The sequence below is a fragment of the Ciconia boyciana genome, chromosome 5, assembly GCF_034638445.1.
Source record: "Ciconia boyciana chromosome 5, ASM3463844v1, whole genome shotgun sequence".
Lineage (NCBI taxonomy): Eukaryota > Metazoa > Chordata > Aves > Ciconiiformes > Ciconiidae > Ciconia > Ciconia boyciana.
In genome coordinates, this window is record NC_132938.1 from 9,672,923 (window position 1) to 9,693,548 (window position 20,626).

At 50.2% G+C, this 20,626-nt stretch overlaps 1 protein-coding gene across 1 annotated transcript; it reads right to left on the reverse strand.

Moving 5' to 3' along the window:
* Positions 1-172: 172 nt before the first annotated feature.
* Positions 173-16,467, reverse strand: LOC140651976 (uncharacterized). The gene is made up of 10 exons (XM_072862197.1): positions 16,351-16,467; positions 16,199-16,259; positions 11,920-12,453; positions 10,457-10,592; positions 8,087-8,175; positions 6,228-6,291; positions 4,003-4,329; positions 3,297-3,409; positions 2,667-2,823; positions 173-434 (listed from the first exon to the last, which is right to left on the reverse strand). Exons 2-7 carry the CDS (start codon positions 16,251-16,253, stop codon positions 4,023-4,025), a joined length of 1,185 nt encoding a protein of 394 aa, XP_072718298.1. The 5' UTR covers positions 16,254-16,259; positions 16,351-16,467; the 3' UTR covers positions 173-434; positions 2,667-2,823; positions 3,297-3,409; positions 4,003-4,022.
* Positions 16,468-20,626: the final 4,159 nt, after the last annotated feature.

Consider the following 20,626-nt stretch of genomic DNA (forward strand, 5'->3'; position numbering starts at 1 on the left):
CATAATTGTTTGCTGGTTTTTTTGTGAGGAAAGAAGTATTTACTTGTGAATGAAGCCAGGAATTGAAGGGGGAGACTTTTCCCATCAATCCATTTCAGTACAGCAGGCAGCTGGGTTGGTTAGCACAAGTAGCCACAACTCAAAAATTGAGTTTTATTTCTCTACACTTATTTTAGCTATACAGAAATAGATTGCTCATGGTTAAACATTTTCCCCATACAGACACATCTGTATTGCCCCATGAAAAAAAGAAGAGGGTGCTTGCTGATAGCATGTCCTATGCTACCAGCCAGCATAGACTGGTTCTGTGTGCTCGGTCCCCCCGTAAGTTGTGTGTTGTCCTGAGCCTCTGGGTAGCAGTAGGGACTTTAACGATTTCTTGCTATATTCTTGCCTTCTTCTCAGAATTATTAGAAAGACAGCAAGGATTGCACCTGCAAGGCAAGGAATGCTAGTTATTTTCAGACGGGAAGGTAAAGTGTCAGATGTTGTTTGCTCTAGGGCTTCCCAACTCAAGTATTCTCTTCTGGTAAATCAAGTTGTTTTTTTTTTCCTCCTACACACTGCACAAAAAAAGGTTTGGCTAGCTATAATAATAAATACTCAACTTTGACATTTCAGCTTTACTCTGGAAGCTGTGGAGAATAACAGCAGGTTTTAATGAAATAATTCAGTAACTTGCTTTCCTACTCCCATTTACTCTTGCTCTGTGGAACTATTATTTTCCACTTGGCATCTTATCCATTGCTGATCCCACCGAAGGGTGGGTAAGATCCCACCGAAGGATCTTGTCGAGAAATGAGTGTGCTCTGTGCAGCGCTTACACTGAAGCACAAGAAGTAACTGACCTAGATTAACTTTGAGTCTAGACTGAGATCAGGACTGTCAGGAAAAATTACTTTTAGGTTGGCCATAGACATGGAAATAATTGGCAAATACCAAGCACTGCGACATTCTGTTTGTTTGTTTCTGGCAGAAGCATAATCGGGGAAAATTGATCTTAACAGAAGAGCACAAATCTGTCGCTGTGATGCAATATGGCCAGACAAATACGTCCAAATTTAGGTTGCGTGAGCAGGCAGTCTCATGATAAACAACTGATCTGTTAGACCAGCCGTGAAATGCTCGCAGGTTCCTGTGTGGGCTGTTTCTTTTACCCCTCTTCTGAGCAAGCTCTTTGACAGGCAGGACTTCACTGAGGAATGCTGTTCTGTGACCCTCAGACTTGCTTATCAGAAATGCTGGTTAATGGGCCCTTGTCCCTACGTGGACAGGCTCTTCATACACTTCATTTTAATCTACTTTTTCTAATTAATACGTGCTTCAGATGGCATCTGTTTGGGCAGATTTTTGGACTACAGCCTGGCAGAAGGGGATATGGGCCAGTGGAGGAGCTTCCACACAGCTCCAAGCCATGGCTTGTGACTACAACCCTCGTCCGCTCCCACCAGGACATTTCAGCCCTCTGGAGAAGAGCAGTCAACCAGGACTGCTAGACCTAGAGAGCTCCTCCAGACCCCGCTGTCCTTTTTCTCCTCGTATGCATCCACAGAGTCCTCTCCTTAGGTGCCAAGAAAGGAGTTTGATGAGAACTAGCCCTGCTTTGTTGTTGGAGAACGAGCTTTTGCCCTTTCTTGTTCATTGCGGGAAATAACACATCTATTTTATCTCCCCCCTGCCTTTTAACAACAGTGAGCTGGACTGGAGAATAGGTCTTCAGGAGGCACGTAACTGTTGTGCTTAAAACACAGAAACCCATGGATATGGGGCTATATATCCTTATCCTCTGATGATTTAGTCATCTCTATGACTTGGAGATTAAAATCTTGTGTCAAGAGAGCTGGTAGCATAAGGGGCACTTGAAGTGGGGTTTCTGTTCATCTGCCTGTGCGCAGGAGATGAGTCCCTCTTGCTCTTCTGCCCTTTTCGCAACCCACAGCACTAACAGTTGCTCATTTGCATCATCACTGCTATCTCTGATTAAACCTCCCCCAAACTTTGATTAAAAACTACAGCACTCTTATTCTTCCCTTTGCTAAGACTCCAAATGCATATTCATTGTTTTGGAATGAGTATTCATGGCGTAGCTTCCAGGTGGAAAAGCTCATCCACCCCTTGGTTTGCCCTAATGAGCTAATTACAGCAGGTGGCATCTGGGACGAGGGATGCTCCACATACACAGTAGGTGCTGCTTGTCTTTCATTCTGTTGGTTACAAGGTGCACTACAGCATCGATACCAGCAGCACTGCACAAGCTGACAGCACCCCGTCCTGCTGCGTGCTGCGGCAAGAGTTACAGGGGAGGGGAATGCTTTTAGGAAACTTGAAGTCTCGTACCAAAAGGAAATTGCCCTTTTTCCTACTTTTGGGCAGCCAAGAAATTCCTTTTTTGGGGTCCATACACACACCTGCTTCCCAAGGACAAACCACCACCATTCAGCATTACGCTAGCCTTCCTTCAGAGCAAATACAGCAATATCCCTACTTACAAATGGGGAAAGGATTACCATTTGCATTGACAGCAGCCAGGAAGACCTTTATTAGAAATCCAGGTTTCCAGAAACATAAAATACGCCATCCAGAGAATGCTGTTGGAATAACATGAAGGCACCCAGCCGCAGAGGGGTGTCTAGTTTTACCAGAGGACAGAGAAGATGGACACTTACCTGCTGAGAAGACGGCCAGGAGAACGACCATCAGGGGAGTCAGCTGGCAGGAGTCCCCTGCCTTGTAAAGAAAGACCTCCATGCAGTACGCCGGCTCGGCGCTGCCCGCAGGGCAGAAGGCGTCGGGAGGGCACTTGAGCGGGTTCACATCTGGGCTCTGCCCGAGAGAAGAAGTAACTCAGCACCAGCAAACGGGGAAGACTGCAGAAAGTAACTAGTGTGAAGGGAGGTGACACTTCAGCATTGAAAAAACAGAAGAAAAATAACCAAGAAATGAACTTGCCATCATTAAATTCAGCCCGGCTGCCCCGGTGGTGTTACTCAGAGTAGGGTGAAGAGCAGAAGGTGTCATTATACAGCATGTCCGTACATCAAACCCCCCCGTTAATGGATACACCATCCTCCGACTTTCCCCTGATGGCCCAGTGAGACCCGGCAGCTCCAAGGGTGGCACAAAGCCAGACTCCTGGTGCCATAATTGTAACCATCTCCCTCCATCAGGGCTCTGTCTACGTTTAAGAAAAGGAACTAGGCTCAGATAAAAATGGTCTTAATTGAAGTGTATGTAGCCTGTCACGGGACAGCTATATTTGTTAATCCAGACTGTCAAACCAGCTGATGGAGACTCACAGGGCAGTAGTGATTTTCTGGGCACAGGTCACAGCTCTCCTTGCCCCGCTGTAATTGGTATTCTCCTGTCCTGCAGAGCTTGCATCTGTTGTCGCTGGGACCTTTGAACATACCTAAAACAGCAAATAAGCACAAAATTAAGATCTGGGACTAGACCCCCGGGGCCTTCGCAATTGCATATGGATGATTCCGCTTTCAAAGCCACAAGGAGAAAGACCATTAAATACTTCATGTGCATAACAAAAGCTGAGCCTGGACTTTGGTCCTTGCTCGGTGGCAAAGCGGCAGGAAAGAGAACAAACAGGAGCAGAGGGACTAAAGGATATCTGGGGTTAGATCTTGGCAAACAGAGTAAGTGTGAGTAGGAGTACAGTGGGAGATGGGTTTAGCAGTGAGCTCTGGATTTAAAGCAGAGGGAGGGTTGGAGCTGGAGGTCAGCAGTGTTTCATCCCCTCCAATTCTGGATTCAAACACCTTTTCCAGCTGTTTGAAACTTGCTGAGCAAAGTTTAAAGCACGGCTTAGTTGCCTAAGCTTTGTGGGAATGATGGATCACAGAAGTCCCGGCTCTCGAAGTGGTAAATGCTTTTCTGCGTGTTTAAAACGCAACTCGACGACAAGAAATCCCTGGTGCTGTCTCCGGAGAGGAGGCTCCCCATCGGTGGTTGCGGGGGCGGCTGGAGCGCTCTGCCCTCCCACTGACTCACCCGCTGCGGTTTGATGTTACTTAAGACAGCGATGCAAGGAGCAGAGTCATTTCCTCAGTTCCCCTCATCGACTGGCCCCTTTGCCACTGCTGCTTCCCAGCCTCAGGCAAGCCCCTGTCCCCAGGGTCCGCTGGGGCAAGGGCGACGAGTCTCGGGAAGAAATCATTCCTTCTGATGCTGACGCTGCGCGTTCCCAGCTGGGCTATCACAGCCCCCCACCCTCCGCTGCAGAAGTCACCTGGCAGGCAAGGTGAGCACTCCTCCGATGCCTCCTGAAGAGCCTCTTGCCCACCGGGGCAAGGCAGACAGGCCGTGCAGCTGGTGGTGCTGGGGAGGGGAGAGCAGACAGACAACGCTGCAGGACAAGCACTTCCAAGACCAGCCCAGCCCACCAAAGCCAGCTCTCTTACATATGCACAGACTGAAGTCTCCAGGGTCTACCAGGGACTAAGCTTTTGCCATTTTGTGGGCATTCACAGTGTCTCTCTCCCCTGCAGTTTCTCCCATGTCTAATTAGGCCTGGGTACATTATGGCATTTCTGTCCTCTCTTTGGTTGCTTACTTGCATGAAACTTGTAGGAACTTGCTATTCCAGAAGCCACTATTCCGTGGCAAACTCGACTGGAACTGGTCAAGGGGTACTGAAGGGAGTTGGGAGAGAGACTGGAGATACAGCCGGGTCAGCCCTGGGTCTGGTCTTGTGGCAATTTAATCAAATTTCAGCAGAGATCTGCTGCATAACATGGACAAGCGAGGTCAGCAAGGAAGGTAAGTATTCACACGCCAATTCACCAGCTTTGAACATAAACTCTGCAACCTCCATGCAGGCATCCCTACACGGCAGGGTGTGGAGCCCATCACAAGGTACCCCACTAGCACCTCTCCCTGGCCCCCTCTCCCACCCCAAAGGTGACAGCACAGCCGGGGTAGTTTAGCTACTGCCTTCTGCACATCTCGACTCAGGAAAAACAAACCATCAGCTCAGTTTAAATCTACAAAACCCAGAGCCACACTCAGCTCGATCCCTGTGCCAGCATCTGTTTGTTCATCAGTGGTGTGCAATGCCCAACGCAGTGACATTGGCAAAAGGGGATGGCAGAGGTGGGCTGCAAGCGGATGTCCTACCACCTCATCCCAAGGTACCTCCACACCCAGCAAGGATCCTCCCCTCCATCGTTTGCAGATGACACCAAGTTGGGTGGGAGTGTGATCTGCCTGAGGGTAGGAAGGCTCTGCAGAGGGATCTGGGTAGGCTGGATCGATGGGCTGAGGCCAATTACGAGGTTCGACAAGGCCAAGTGCCCGGTCCTGCACCTGGGTCACAACAACCCCATGCAACACTACAGGCTTGGGGAAGAGTGGCTGGAAAGCTGCCCAGCGGAAAAGGACCTGGGGGTGTTGGTCAACAGGCGGCTGAATATGAGCCAGCAGTGTGCCCAGGTGGCCAAGAAGGCCAATGGCATCCTGGCTTGTATCAGAAATAGCGTGGCCAGCAGGACTAGGGAAGTGATCGTGCCCCTGTACTCGGCACTGGTGAGGCTGCACCTCGAATGCTGTGTTCAGTTTTGGGCCCCTCACTACAAGAGAGACACTGAGGTGCTGGAGCGTGTCCAGAGAAGGGCAGCGAAGCTGGTGAAGGGTCTAGAGCAGAAGTCTGATGAGGAGCGGCTGAGGGAACTGGGGTTGTTCAGCCTGGAGAAAAGGAGGCTCAGAGGAGACCTTATCTCTCTCTACAACTACCTGAAAGGAGGCTGTAGTGAGGTGGGGGTCGGTCTCTTCTCCCAGGTAACAAGTGATAGGACGAGAGGAAATGGCCTCAAGTTGCGCCAGGGGAGGTTTAGGTTGGATATGAGGAAATTTTACTTCACTGAAAGGGTTATCAAGCATTGGAACAGGCTGCCCAGGGAAGTGGTTGAGTCACCGGCCCTGGAAGTATTTAGAAGACATTTGGATGAGGTGCTTAGGGACATGGTGTAGTGGTGGACTTGGCAGTGCTACGTTTATGGTTGGACTTGATGATCTTCAAGGTCTTTTCCAACCTATACAATTCTGTGATTCTGTGATTCTGTACCATCCCTCTCTCACCAGGGCTCAGCACCAATGGCCCTACAGCTGAAATGGCAGGCAACTTGCCTTTGGCCACTACATTGGGTCTTCTAGCTCAGTGGGTAAAAGAAAACCACCCCTCTCTGCCTGATGGCCAGCATCACAAGTAGACTTCTTACTTGCAAAATGATCCAGGCAGGCAAGGCAGACAAAAAGTTGCATTTTGCTTGGAGGTAAAATACCCTGAAAAAGAGAAGAATAAGGTTTCAGGATCTTTCCTCCACCGTCACTCCCCCACATCGTTCTGTATTTGCTCATCTCCATTTTACAAGCAACCAAATCAGCTCCCCACAGCACACTTCAGTTGGCATTTCATGGGCTAATTCAGGATGTTTGGGTTTCTATTTGTCAAAAGCCCTGAAAGAGCAATAGAAGTTTCCTAACGACCTCTGCCATGCTGAAGGAAGCGTGGGGGGCTCGGGCAGATTTCCCTGGTGTCACTCTCGCATCCAAAACCCCACCAGGGAGACAGAGAGACCTGTCACCCTTCCAGCACGACAGGCTGAACTGGAATGAAGCTGAAACAGGTGATCCCAGTGCCGACTCCTGGGTTATTCAGCTGGAGCAGGTCTCTGGCCAGGGGAAACCCCTCTGGTCACCCCATCCCCTCCAGGGGTTTCCCCACCCCAGGAAGTCTGGGGTGCATCTCCTTCCCCCAAAAGAGAAGGGCACAAGACCCACCAACCGGGATGGCTCTGCTCAGCACAGCAATCTGCTGTTTGCTCTCCCTCCCTGCACCACCAGGACCACGAAGGGCAGGAGGACATGTACAGACCTTTCCCCGAAGCACAACAAGGAGTGAAATGACCTGAAACGCCCACGGCACGGGCAGGGTGCAGGCAGGACCCGGCTTGTGAGTCCCTGCCACGCCAACAGGAACCTCTAAGGGCAGGAGAACAACACTTGGGAGTTCAGATGGTTTTGGGAAGGTGCCTGATGATGCACGACACCGTTCACTGCCACGGGTCCACATGGGACAGAACTGAGGAGCCCGTGTTCAGAGAGGAGCTGGAAGTGGTGTGGGTAAGATCTGCCTTACGCCCTGCAAACCGGCCCAGATTTGCAACAAGCAGCATACGCTGCAGCAGAGCAGGATGAAAACAAAACAACTTCCCCCTCCCTGCAAGGAAAAAGGAACTTTTAAAATTTATTATTGCACGACTTAGGGGCCACCCCCACGGGCTCCTCTGTGGTCTAACACAGCGTTCAAATTTGCTGAGTAAAGGGAGTGACATACCGCAGCGCTGTCACCAGTTAAGACTTTTTTCCTCCCAAGCTTAGCAAGTGCTAGCCAAGATTTAGGTACCAGCCAAACAGTTTGGTGGGCGGATTTTCAAAAGAACAGTTAGTTGTGCATGTATGAGGAGCACTTAATTTGTGTACAGAATAGCTGCTGCATTGCATGTGTTAATTAGGTTTTTGCATAAGTAAATGCTAGTCTGTTTTGAACGTGTTGTTATGCTGCCTGCGAACACATTGTACCAGGCTCATATTGCATTAGCCAGGTGCAAAGTAGCTTGCTGAAAATCCAGTTTTTAATGTCTGGGGAATAAGGAGAGTATTACACTTAATATTCAGACTGCAGAAGATTGCCTAACTGAAAACAAAGATGGTTTAGACTCATTCTTGCCATTAAAAATAGGGGAATACTTTATTTTCTGGACACCCTCCTCCCCCTTGTGCCATAGCTGAATTTCATAAACCTTCTTTCCCGGCTTTCTGGAAAAGGCTTCCATTGCCGTGTTAGTATTAGCTTGTTGCAAACAGAAGCATGACTCTCAGATCTGTTCTTTTCATTTTAATAAAAATGTCAATAACAGAATAGGAAGAGATCTGCTATTCTATTTTTAGCCTGAACAAAATAACCTGTTTACTCTCCGGTGCTTTTAAGTTACCTGGTAATTGCATCTGGCCATGGGAAAAAGCATGGCATAGCCTAATGAAAATGCATTTGGGTTGAATAGAAACCAAAGCCTACCTTTCCCACATGCTCTGCAGGCTGCAGCCCCAGACTCGTTAGCGTAATGGCCGGGCGGGCAGGGCAGGCATGTGGTGCTCCTGGAGAAGCTAGGAGAGACGGAGCAGAGGTGAGTGCTGCTTTAGGTCACCCAAGCCGCTGGCCGCTTGGAGAGGAGAGAGCAGAGCACAACTCTTTGTTTCACTAACAAGTCTAGAAATAGGGTAATTATAATGCAGGAGTTCAGGCAGAAAAACAGAAATTTTAACTTATCTCAATGTCAAAGGTCCACTGAAAAAAATAATTTTTTCTGTATTATTAACATTAGAGATGCCCTGTGCCTGTGGACTATATGGAAAGGGATGGGTTTCTGAGTCTGAATTCTACATCTTGAAAAACATGTTGTAGCCAGGCTTAAAAACCTTGGTTTGAAGTCAGACTCTTAAATCCATACTTAGAAATTGAATTGAATTGGAAAGGTGCTTGATGTTCAGCATCCATCAGCAATTTTAAAAGGAGCTGCTCTGTTGTTGCAAGTCAGGTCACTTTGGGAGTCGAAAAAAGGAGCTAAACCACCGGCACCAATGCGTGAGAGTCCTGACCTTAAATAACAGGGACTGTGGGAAAGGGGATGTAATATGTTAGACCTCCAGGAGGAGGGGGAGGAAAAGAGGGAAAGGCAGAGGAGGAAAAAGAAGAGAAGAGGAAAGCTATTGCATTCATCGCCACCAGAGCCAAATCCCCAACAACAAGCATATGGGTATAAGAATTTGTTAACATACTCAGGGGTGCTTTGGAGGAAAACAAGGACACGCTCTTTAATTCCTTCAGAAACCCCAGGGCTGAGCGAGATTTGTGGAAAAAAAATAAAAATCAACTGGAAGCATAGCAAATGCTTTGCTTAAAACAAACCAGTACAGGGCCCGTGCCAGCCAGAGCCGCTCAAAGCTCAGGGGAGCCTGGATTCTCCAAATACCACAAAAATGTTAAACGATCCCATCGGAGCCCCGAGGCCCGGGCAGCTGCCATGGAGATGGCCATGCACACGCTGCGCCCGCCGGACCCCCTCCCCTCCGCATCCCCCCTTCTTCTGGTCCCCCCTCCGGCATGCGAAAACCAGCCGCTGTTGGCTGGCCCTTCCTTTCTGGCTCCGCGTTGCCCTCTCCGACATCCCAACAGCAGCATTTGTGATCAGCCCTGGGGACTGATCCTGATTGTTTTTTTAAAGCACTTGGGGGGAAATAAGGTAAGGCATGTCCTCCCAGCACGAACAGCAAGGGGGGAGCGTGGGGGAGCGAGCTGGGGGCTTCAACTCAGGGGCTGCTGCAAACAAACTGCATGGCCAGGTCACCCTTCCCCACGGCCGGGTTTTGTTCCCTCTCCCCAGGGCTGACCCTGGAGCCGCTCTGCAGGGGACACGGTCCCGGGAAGTTCCCGCCGCCCCTCCTGCCCTTGCAGCCGCCCGAGGGACAAAACCCACCGGTTGCTTGCAGAAGACATCGGATACACCACGGGAAAACACGATGGGAAATGGTGAGAGCAGCACGTGAGCATGTCCCCGCAGCCGGAGGACACTTGCACAGTGTCCCTGGCATGAGGCAGCCTGGTGAAATTGCAAGGCTGGGCTTCTGGCTGGGGTGTCTTGTTTTTCCACACTGAATCAGCTAAGGATGTTGCTTTAGTTGCTAGCGACTTAAACATAATGAGATCCCTTGGAGGTGACAAAATAGAAATTGAGAAAGTAATGGGGCAAAGGACAGAGATGAAGCCAGCTGGCCAGAGGTATGCTAGAGGAAAGCCAGGGAGATGAACCCGCACTTCACTCCCAAGCGTCCCTCCGTCACAGAAAATCGTATTGTCTCCTAATACATACAAAAGACCATGAAAAAAGAAAAGGGCAGCCTGCAGAGAGCTGGAGCTGGCTGCCGGGAAGCCCTCGGCACAAGCTCCCCCACAGCGGGGTTTCCTGGTGAGAAGAGTTGAGCAGTGCTGAAGAGGTGCACCCCTCACACCTCCACCTGCCCCGCTGGGATCCTGTTTGAAGCACAGCCCAAAGGCAGCCTAGGGCTTTCTCCAGGGTTTGGACTGTTTGTAGGTTACTTTAACGGGCACATTGCTATTTTGGCTTTGCAGTGAATGAGCTCCCTGATCCAGTTTGCCACAGAACCCTGCAAGAAGCTGGGGAGCACACAGTCTCTCACTGCTGCTGCTGAGTGTTTTGCACCGTGGGTGGGTGCTGGGACACCAAACCCCGACCTCCTCTTTCTCTGGGGGATGCAAAACCACCCTGGCAGCACTTTTCCCATAGCCCAAAGGAGGAGGTTTTGCTGGCTGAGAAGTGTTTTGAGGGAGAGCATCCACCACCCCATGTCCAGGGGCTCAGTCACTTACTTGGTGTAACGCCCCTGCGGACAAGGCAGACACGACGGTTGCCCGCTTTCGGGCTGGTAGTGGCCCAGCGGGCAGGGGGTGCAGGCACCGAGGTCCGTGCACGAGCCCCCCGCACAGCACGAGCAGCTCAAGGTGCCTAAAACGGAAGAAAAAGGTCAGGATCAGGACTGGGAGACTTGACTTAAACCACTTTGCTTGTCAGGACAGATCACTGCAATGAATGGAGAAGTGTCGGGATGCAACCCCTCCAGCAAGACAGTCCTAGGGGTAGAAAACTGTAATATTAATGATAATGATGCTGCTGTGCATTGTTAGCAAGCTGAAGAACAGCCATAAGATGAACTAAGGTCTCAAGTCTACCAACATGGATTTCTGGTAATTAAGATGACTGCTTTTTCCTCTTTTAATTTGAGCAGCCAGGAGGGCTTTCCTTGTTTCCCCACCAACGCACAAACAAACAAACAAAAAACCCCAAAAAACCATACTCCTTTGGTTTTCTGATAATTTAGGCTTGTGGGAAACAGAACTGAAGACTAAAACCCCAGAGCAGAGCATCTGCCGTGAGCAGCAACAGCTTTTGTTTGAGCACAGGCACCATGGCATTCCCACCAGAAACAAGCTCGCCCTCTCTGCTCCACAAAACAAATCCGAGCTACGCAGAGTGACTGGGTGGGATGTGCCCAGCTGCACACGTCAGACCTGCCATCCCACGGCCTGCAGGAACCAGTCCTCGGTGCTGCAGCAACCAAGCGCGCGCAAGAGGAGAAGACCCTGTGGATGAACATCCTGCACACGAGGGAGGTGGGAACCACCTCTTGTCCTCTGCAGGTTTACCCTAAAGCATCGGAGCTGCTTACTCCTCTTTTTAAAAGTGCCCTGCACTGCGGGAACTAAGCAAAAAATACATGGCTTGTATTTCAGGGATTTTTTTTTATTTGGGATTTTTTGGGGGGTTGGGGTGGTGGTGTTTAAAAAAAACCAAACCAGCCACATTACAACACATAAATAACTTCTGAAAAAGGTAATATCATGTACTCCTGACCACAACAGAGGTTGACTGGGGTGGCTTCTCAAGCCCAAGTGAAAAGGCTGTTTCTATAGCAGAGATTCTCTTTCAAATAGTTGGAAGCTGAGACAGATAGTTGGAAGCTGTCCTTATATTTGGCACTGTCCCTCGAAACAACATCCAATAAATCCAACAGCCAATAAATCAGGTTGCACTTGTGTTACACTTTGCAGCCACAACCCTACCACTTCTTCATCCTACTGGGGAAGCCTTGGGAAGACCAATGCACAGCACAAGGCCAGCAAAGGCCAAGTCTTTAACTTCAGAAAGTTGCAATGAATTAACTCTCACTCCTGCTGCCTGTCCAAGCCTCCAATACGAAAACAGGTGCCGGTTTCACCTCCCTTGAATGTCACTTTTCCACCTAGCACAAGAGCTGGGGTGAGCAGGGACTCACCGTCGTTGGGAAATGTCCCCGGGGAGCAGCGGGCACAGGCTGTCACATTCACTCTACTGCAGTTCGAGGGCTTGGTGGTGGTGAGGAACGGAGCTGCTGATGAGACCCCAGGAGACATGGTCACACCTGGAGGGGACTCTGGGGCACTGGTGGACACGGCCATCGGTCCTGTAGACGCTTGAGAGGTGGCCGTGCTGCCAGAGGTGAGGACGGTCACATCTGTGGTGGCAGGCGGAGTCTGAGCAGGCTTTTTTGTGCTTGGATCAGCAGACGGCGCTGCTGTGGACACAGCAAGGTTTGCAGCGGTTGATGCCACTCCAGCCGAGAGCGTTGCAGAGGCAGTTGGGGGAGCAGAGGCTGTGGCAGTGGTTGCACTGGGAGGTGCTGGGGTTGATGCAATGGGAACCTGGGTGGGGGTTGCACTGGGAGGCACTGGGGTTGATGCAACGGGGACCTGGGTGGCGGTTGCACTGGGAGGCACTGGGGTTGATGCAACGGGGACCTGGGTGGTGGTTGTCTGGCCTAAAGCAATACCTAAGAGAAGAAAAAACATAATCAGTGGCCAAATTATTGTTCTCCCTTTAATGGAAGCTTCCCATTAGGTCTTTACCAACCTCTTAACCTGTGTATCCTTGCTCGATGTCCAGAAACTCCCTTCTGCTACGATCCACTACAGAGCAATACAGAAGCAAGGAGGCAAACAGCATTGGCAGCATCTGAGCATCCCTGGCACATGAGAGACTTATCAAGGAAATAAATTAGAGGGTCCACGAGGCCACAACTCAGTAGATACCGATGTCCAGGAGGTCTGACTCTCCTAGATAAAAGGGTGTGAGAATTGCCTGAAACAATTTTGTTAGCGGCAGCTCCTTGAGACAGTTTACCCTGAGATCCCAAAACAATCTGATTTAAGATGCTTGTCAAGTAGCTGCCTGTTTTATCCCATCTCCGTTAAACGGATCAGCAAAAAAAAGTCATGGGTTTAGGATTTTTTTTTAAGCTGTTCTGGAGGTACATCCAGTAACCAGATGGGAACCTGCAGGCCAAGACTTGCTTTGATTCTGAAATCCCCCCGTCAGAGCTGGGACAGCTGTAATCTTCAGAGAAAAGGGGTATTACTGCAGTTCAAGTTGTTTTGCTGTGATACGTAGTGGACTGAAATGCTATCTGCTGGTGAAAGCCATCTCTCGGCACACAACCACGGGGTATGTCTTCCAGCCTCTGAACGGAGGAGAGACCCATAAAACTAAACATGAAAAGTAGCAACTTGGTTTTAATTTAGCAGTGTGGAACTAAGCAAATGAAGCAAAGCAAAACCAAAATAGCCAGCTCCTGCCACAGCAGCTGTCACATCAGCTTGGGTCAGAAACTCAGGGCAGGGGTTTACTCTAACATAACTGCAGCTTCTGAACACATCCAACTTCATACAGCATCAGCATGTGACTGTGGCTGATACCATGGTGTTTACACGCTCACAACCACCCCACATCTCTAAGCCACCACAGCAAGAGGGCCTGCTGAAATCAGGTGGCCTTTGGCAGGGAAAATAAAAGGACTATTTTAACAAATTGCTTCATGGGTTTCAAGGAGCCCAAAGAGCACAGCAGACACCCGACGGCAAGATGTGGACAGGGAAGGACACGAGCAGGATGAGAAGCTGGAGACTGGGAGGGGCCACAGCTTTGAGCGGTGACAGCAGAAGCACGAGGTGGTTGCAGACCCACGGGTCCCTGCAGGCTTTTTCCCAAGCCTGCTTCTCCCCCAGCCTTTGATTTCTCTCTCAATTTGGGCTACACGGTGCGAGGCCAGGCACCACAGGTACCAGTGCTTAGCGCTGCCGTGGTGTGAACACCACCCCCACGCAGACCAAGGTGACTAATAACCCCAGTTAAATTTCTACAGCAAGATCAGGACACTGAATAAAAGAGGCCTTACAAAGTTGCAATCACATGGACAGAGTCCCTTGGGAGTGCTCCCTCCGATCGCATACTGCCTGCTTTGTACTCCACTGAGTGCAAAACCCATCTTTCTGTAACTGTTGAGTAGAGCAGCAGAGGAGCACCCAGCCGCCTGGTCCCCCGCCCACATTTTCTTGCCGTAGCCTCCAAAACAGAGATGCTGAATTTAACAGTGATCGTTTTGTGGTGTATTTGTTTGCTCCAGGCCCAAATGCAAGTGACCTGGAGACACCAGCGTTGGTCCTAGGCAGGGAGAGAAGCTCTGCAGCACCCACAGAGAACACTGCTACCTTGGCCATGCCTCGACCCAGGACCGAGATGCACAATTCCCCTCGTCCAACTCGCCTGCCTTAAGGGCTGAAGTCAGTCTGCTTCTCTTTGCTCGCGTCTGGCAATGAGCCGAGTCGGTCCTGAGTTTTATTAAACTGTTCTCAAAGTAAACACTAGCAGTAAGTCAAGGGCACCGTCAAGTTCTCCTGGAAAAGCTCTCAGAAGGACCACTGGGATCAAAGTATGATCTCCCACAGAGCAGCCTGTCCCCAACATGGGCTCAGCTCTGCCAGCCAGAGACACTGCAGGGGATTTAAACACCTTGCACTGCACACAGCTGGATGATTTTTTTTTTTTTAAACAATACTGTTTTAGTTAAATATTGCCTCTTTGTAAGCTTTCATTGGTTGGTTGGGTTCTGGTGTTAAATGGTGGTACTGTTAAGACGGATTTTTTAAAGTGGAAAATATCTTTTCGTAACATGTTACTAAAATAGTCATTAAAGAGTTGCTTGCAAAACTTCGGTAGCCATCAATAGCCTTCAGTAGCCAGTACTTCATAAATTCATTTAAACGACTTCTGGAGAAAAAAAGCAGTAGGCAGGCTGGAAAAAATAGTTTTGGGCATCTAGCAAAAACAGGTGATGTTTTGTTTTGCCTGTATCACAGGTGTGAAAAAACAATACCCAAATAACCTTAGCTTCCTCAGACCATTTTCTCTCCTGCACTTAGACTGTCTACGCCAGGGAGCAGTGATTTCGCTTTCTAGAGACTGGTTTTTTTTTTTAGGGCCACTGTGAATCAACAAAAGTATCTCCAGGGACACTTCAAGGATGGGTCATTTTGTGTGATGCCTTGGCACGATGTTTCACTCCAAGAGCCTTGAGATGTCAGGGGAGGTTACTGAACTCTTAACTACAGAACTAATCCTTCCTGACTGATAAGGCAGGCAGCCCTGCCGACTTGCAGGGCACACGGACACTGGCCGGGAACTCACAGAATGCAGAAACAGGATCAACACTCCATTATTTTTTCTTCCCTCCATCTTGCACAACTGTACAGCCTGCCATTCTGAAAAACTAATCCTTCGAGCCAAACAAAACACAACCAAGTCAACAGTTACAGATCTAGGTGAAGATAATAATATCTGGTGAATTCAACGGGTGAGTAATTGGCTCCTGAATCAACAGGTGAATAATTGGCTCCTGAAATGGGAGAGTTTCCCCAAAGTGTTTAATTTCAGGATTTGTAGCCAGGCTACAGCTCGTACCTTGTTACGTGCTTAGGCTGCCCTGGACGCACGCAGCTAAGGTGAGGCTCGCCAGGTAACTGCTCTGAGCAGTTTTGTCCCTTGCCAAGGAACTCTGTAAAATGCAAATTGTTCTAATAGGGCCGATGGGTTCATACTCCAAAAAGCGGGGCGGCCACAGGGCCCGGCAGCCTCCGACGCCCAGCTGCAGGTGGGCTGCAGTGAGAAGGGAGCCGGGCAGCAGCTCACCCCAAGGAGCTGCCACGTGGCCAGACTTGCCCTGGGAGGTGCGTGATCTGAAGTGCAACACGTTTTGCAGATCACACATAGCAAAAATATCGACTACAAGAACGCAAGGGTTTTTTTGATAGCTGAGCAGTACAAAAGGATGAGTAGAACAAGGAGAAAAGCAGATAGAGGCATGATTACAAACATGTTCAGGCATTTTCATATATGCTCTTTCTCTTATAAAGACCCAGTTACCAAAACACCCCAAGAAAGTCAACGTACTGGGGCATCCTGTTCCTTGGGGTTTAAGATAAAGCCATGAAGAGGCCCCTGCAAATCCTCAATATGCAGAGTAACAGGGCTCTATTTTTTCCTCTTTTTTTTTTTCTTGTAAAAGCAAGTTTTTATATTTACCATACTCAGCCTGTTTCCAACACTGCCTGCCTTCCCCCCCTTGCCCTGCCCTTCTGCAGCACCCTGAGACGGTGAAGCCCAGTGCTTTCACAAGCCCGTTACGGCTTTACCCACCTCGGTGCTCAGCCAGCGAAGAGAAATGCCGCTTCAGGAGGACTTACCTGTTAAACACACCGTGGTTAAGCTCCAAAGCAGAGGAGAGGGCCAGGCACTCATTTTTCCCTGAGGAGTAACACAGCTTGTCAAAAGGCAAGATCAGCAGCTAATCTACACCCAACTGTTTATTCTCCGGTTTTGTGCCCAATATTGTCACCTGACTCTGATCATGCGGCTCAGTCAAGTCAGCCTCCCCCCAGCAAAGGGGGGGTTTCTGTTCGGAGACTGCAACAGGTCTTAAGATGTTACTGGCCTTCTCAAAGCGTAGCGCAAACTAAATACTGAGCAGAAGAGCAAATCTAAGCCTCTTCTCGTGGTGTGCAGAAATAATGCAAGAGAAGCATCCTGGAGGAAGCAATGGGCTCGTAGAGAGGAACAGGCAGAGCCGCGCAGAGGCCCTGTGCCTGGCTGCTGGCCAGCCCCCCGTGACCTCGTCAAGTGAAAGGATTTCATTTTTTTTTTAGACACCCAGGATTTCCTGCAAGAAGAAAAATAACCCCAGAAGAGTCCACAGTTCCCAGCTCCCATTTTAACTGAGACCAACCACGCTGTAAACAAAATTCACCCTTTGGTGAGCGTAGAGCTTTCCCAGTCAGTGTTTAGCTACCCCCTTATTGCCCCCAAGGTGTCAAACTTGATGCATCAAGTTGTTGTGATCAGGATCAAACATAACAATCCTGATGATGATGATTTTGAGGTGAAGGCATCAAGTTTAGCAAGGCCCCATCCCATTTTCCATGTGTTATCTGGTGGCTATCCTGCTTGCTGTTCGCGCCCCGAGGACAGGTCCTCCTGCCTGTGCCCACGCTGCCCAAGGACACAGATGTCCCCGTGGTTTCCTCACCTTGCAGCCCTGCTTTGAAAAATCCCCCCCATTTCCCTCTGCCCCCATCGGTTAGCAATCAGCATTGCCAAGCCTCCACTGTGACAGAAGATTTTCTTTTGCATACAGCTGAACGCTGCATCTCACATGTCACGTCTTCCCCCAAATTCAGGGAACAGCTGGCTACTCATGTAGGATCGTGGATGCTCTGCACGCAGAGCACCTCCAGCCACACGCTCAACGGGCAGATCAGGCACTGCCACGCGCTGCCCATGTCTTCTGTGCTCCAGGATCCTCCACAGGGCTCGACACGGTGAGCCAACAGGCAGCGTGCTCTGACCCAAACCCTCAAGCTTCCCTCGCAGTGGCCCAGGGAGGGTCAGTTTGACATCGCACGTAGTACCCCGACAGCACCGTGCTGCGCACGTGGCTGCTCCCCGACATTGCGCAGCCACCGCATGGGCCAGGAGGTTGCGCAAGGGAAGTTTCTCACGCAACCCCTGCCTGGGCAGCCCCGCGGCGCTTCCTGCACAAGCTGCGCAGAGGCACAGCCCCTGCTACGGGAGATGCAAACACCCGCCAGTCCTGCCCAAGGACCTTCTCTGGTACCCACAGCTCTGCCGGGGACACTCTTGTCCTCCTATCTCCAGCAGCAACAGTCTGTTGACGCTAACATGCCTCACGGTAGCTGCAGGGAGACAGTGCGGCCTCCTCAACCCTGGTATCACCAGTTTGGGTGTAGGTCAGTCAGTAGCCGGCTGGCTTCCCACTGTCAAATACAACCTTAACCTGAATTGCTTACTGCTAGCAAGCAAAATATCAGACTTAAGGACACAGCCCCAGGCCCAGCACTCAGCCCCCGCAGAGACACTGCCCAACTGCACAGGGCAAGGCACCGACGGAGGTCTGCCCTTTCCCTGCAGGCGGGCAAGCTCTCGACATGACATTTCTCACCTTGGCTTTATAGGTTTTACAAGTCTCTGCACGAGATGTTTGATCTCAGTCTGTGTAAATAACGCAACGACCTGGTCCACCCAGACCTGCGTGGGGCCGTTCGTTCGGGAGCCCAGCCAGTGGGCTGAGGATCGGCAGCGGTGGACAGCTTCTGCTTAGGACACAGGATGAAGCAGCCTTGTGCACTCATAAAACACTGCCAGCAACTACCCCGTGAGATTTATTCTGTTAGAGGAGCTGGTGGCAGATCAGTCCCCTCCGTACCACGAACTGCACCCCTTGTTTGCGGGGAGCCTTCCCTACACGCCAAGTCCCGGGAGCAAGTCACACATTCCCTGAGCAGCTACAGCAGACGTACACACACTGGAAGAGCACTTAAGACTTGGATGTTGACGCTCACCACTGTGACAGTACTTCCACTTGCGAGTTTCAGCCTGACACATGGAAGAGAAAGGGAAATGGCATCTTAAACCCCTTCCTGTGCCCTCAAAGCCCCCTTTCTTGGAGGAGGTATCAGAGCCCAGCTGGGAGGTAAGGCAGGCTGCTTTCCTCTCAAAAAGTTTAGCAACTGGGCAAGTTGGAAATACTCTTCCAACAGGAAAAGTCTGATGCTACTTCAGGGCAGATTAGATTAATTTATAAACTCCTGACCTGCCCTGGCTCGTCTCTGTTGAGATTAAATGCTTTTGCCAGTTGGTTCACAGGCAATAAAAAACAGTGTCATGGCTGATCAAAAGCAATGTCCTAGGCTGGCACAGGGCCCTCTTCTTGTCAGTTTGGTTGCTCTTCCATGGGTGGCAAACCTTGTGTCCCCAAATAAACCAGACAGCGCCCTCCACCCTGGGGGCTCTCAGAACTTGGCTGGCTCCTTACAGGGCAGAGGCAGCAGTGGAGAGGTTTCTCCCAAGAACACGGCCTCCTGCTCAAACACGCCAGCAGTTTGTGCCAACCCTAGCCTGGAGAGGACAGCTGTTGCTCAAGGCTGCCTGGAACCACATCTCCATGCAAACTGGGTAAGTAAAGGAAGTGCCCTTAGAGATTTCATCTGCTGAGGGCAGACTTGGATTTCTGAGCTACCTGCGCGTTACGAACCTGAGGGCCAGCCCAGGACCATGCATCAATTGGCTGCGAGTCACCTGGGTGTTAGACACCCAAGTGACCTGTCTGTTTACAAGAGCAGCTATTTATTTATTAAGAAACACTGAGCAGGAAGAGTCTCTCAAGCACCAGCCCTCTTTGCAGTGTCAAGCATGAGCTGCCACCACCCCAGCTTTTGTTAATTGGGATGCGACAGTAAGCGCTGTGGGGGTGAAAATCTCCAGGTGAGGTCCCACCTACAGCGAGGACATTGAAAAGGAGAGGAATGCATGAGCTGAGAGTGGATGGACATCAGCCTGAAAATGGTAACGGTCACTGGGTGAACCTCTCAGGTCAAAAAGTCCCTATTAACTGCCAGCAGATGAGAGCAGAAAGATCACTTTATTCTTGTATCCTTAGGCTCTTCCCATAATGATCCACCACTCTGGGATGTCACTGCTAGGGTCCTAGGCTTAACAGACACTTCTTCCAGTGCCAAATGACTGTCATGCTCCAAGGTAAGCAAGCTACTGCAAAGCTATCTTTTTCCCACTATGCTGAGGGAAATGGTGGTCCTTGGTGTACTGCATCCAGCTGTTTGACAAGACTACGGTCCTTGAGCAGCAGGTTCCTGATTTGCACCCGATTGCCGAGGTAGCACCTGGGGGGCTGGGCTGCAGCTAGGCTGCATCTATTGCCTGGGAAAGAGCAAGGTATTCAGACAAACCGCAAGCTGGCTTTTCACTGGTACTTCTCTTGGAAAACAACTTTTCCTCAAGCAATGCAGCTTGCATGTCATACCACAGCCTGGCTGCATATAGAGGAGGTACCAGCCAGCAGGTACCACTTCCTCCTTCGCAGACAAAAAAGTACTGAAGCATTCTTGACACCCATGGGATGCACTACCCCAGGGGCTGGGCCAGGAAGCAGTGGGGAATCCAGAACCCCCTTTCAGATGCAAGGTTCTTCCAAGTCCCTGGTGTATAAATTAACTCTCATAAAACGGCACAGGAGCTCAGAGCTTACCAACACAGGTCAACAACCAGTCAACCATCTGCAAGTCAGCAATGTAAATTCAGCTCATCCTCTGAAGGCTCTTCAGTAGCTTTCCTGCAAAGCCATTATGAGCATATGCAGTGGATGGGCCTCCCAATCAGGAGGACCTTCGCTACAGAATTATGACCAGATTCCTCAACAGTTCTAGGTAGATCTTGAACTCAATGAGCAGGAAGGAGGCCACCAGGAGTTTCCTTCATTTCAGGTAAGGAGAGAAGTTCTGCCATAGTGCTGCTCATGAACGATACTGAAACCAGCCTTGTGCCCAAGGGGAAGGCCAAGATGCTTCTACACAGGTAAGAAAGAAAAAAGCAAGCCAAAGCCATCAGCGCTCCTGAAGGAATGCACCCATTTTTGTGCTCTGAACAGACATTAAAACCTGTACCTGACCAAATGGCCACATGATGGCACCACAGCTTTGGGGAGCGAGGAGACATCACTACGCTTCCGAGTCAAGACTAAAACCCTCTTAACCAAAAAAGTAGTGTTGCTCTTCTCAAGCTGCACCAGGAGAAGCCTCCAT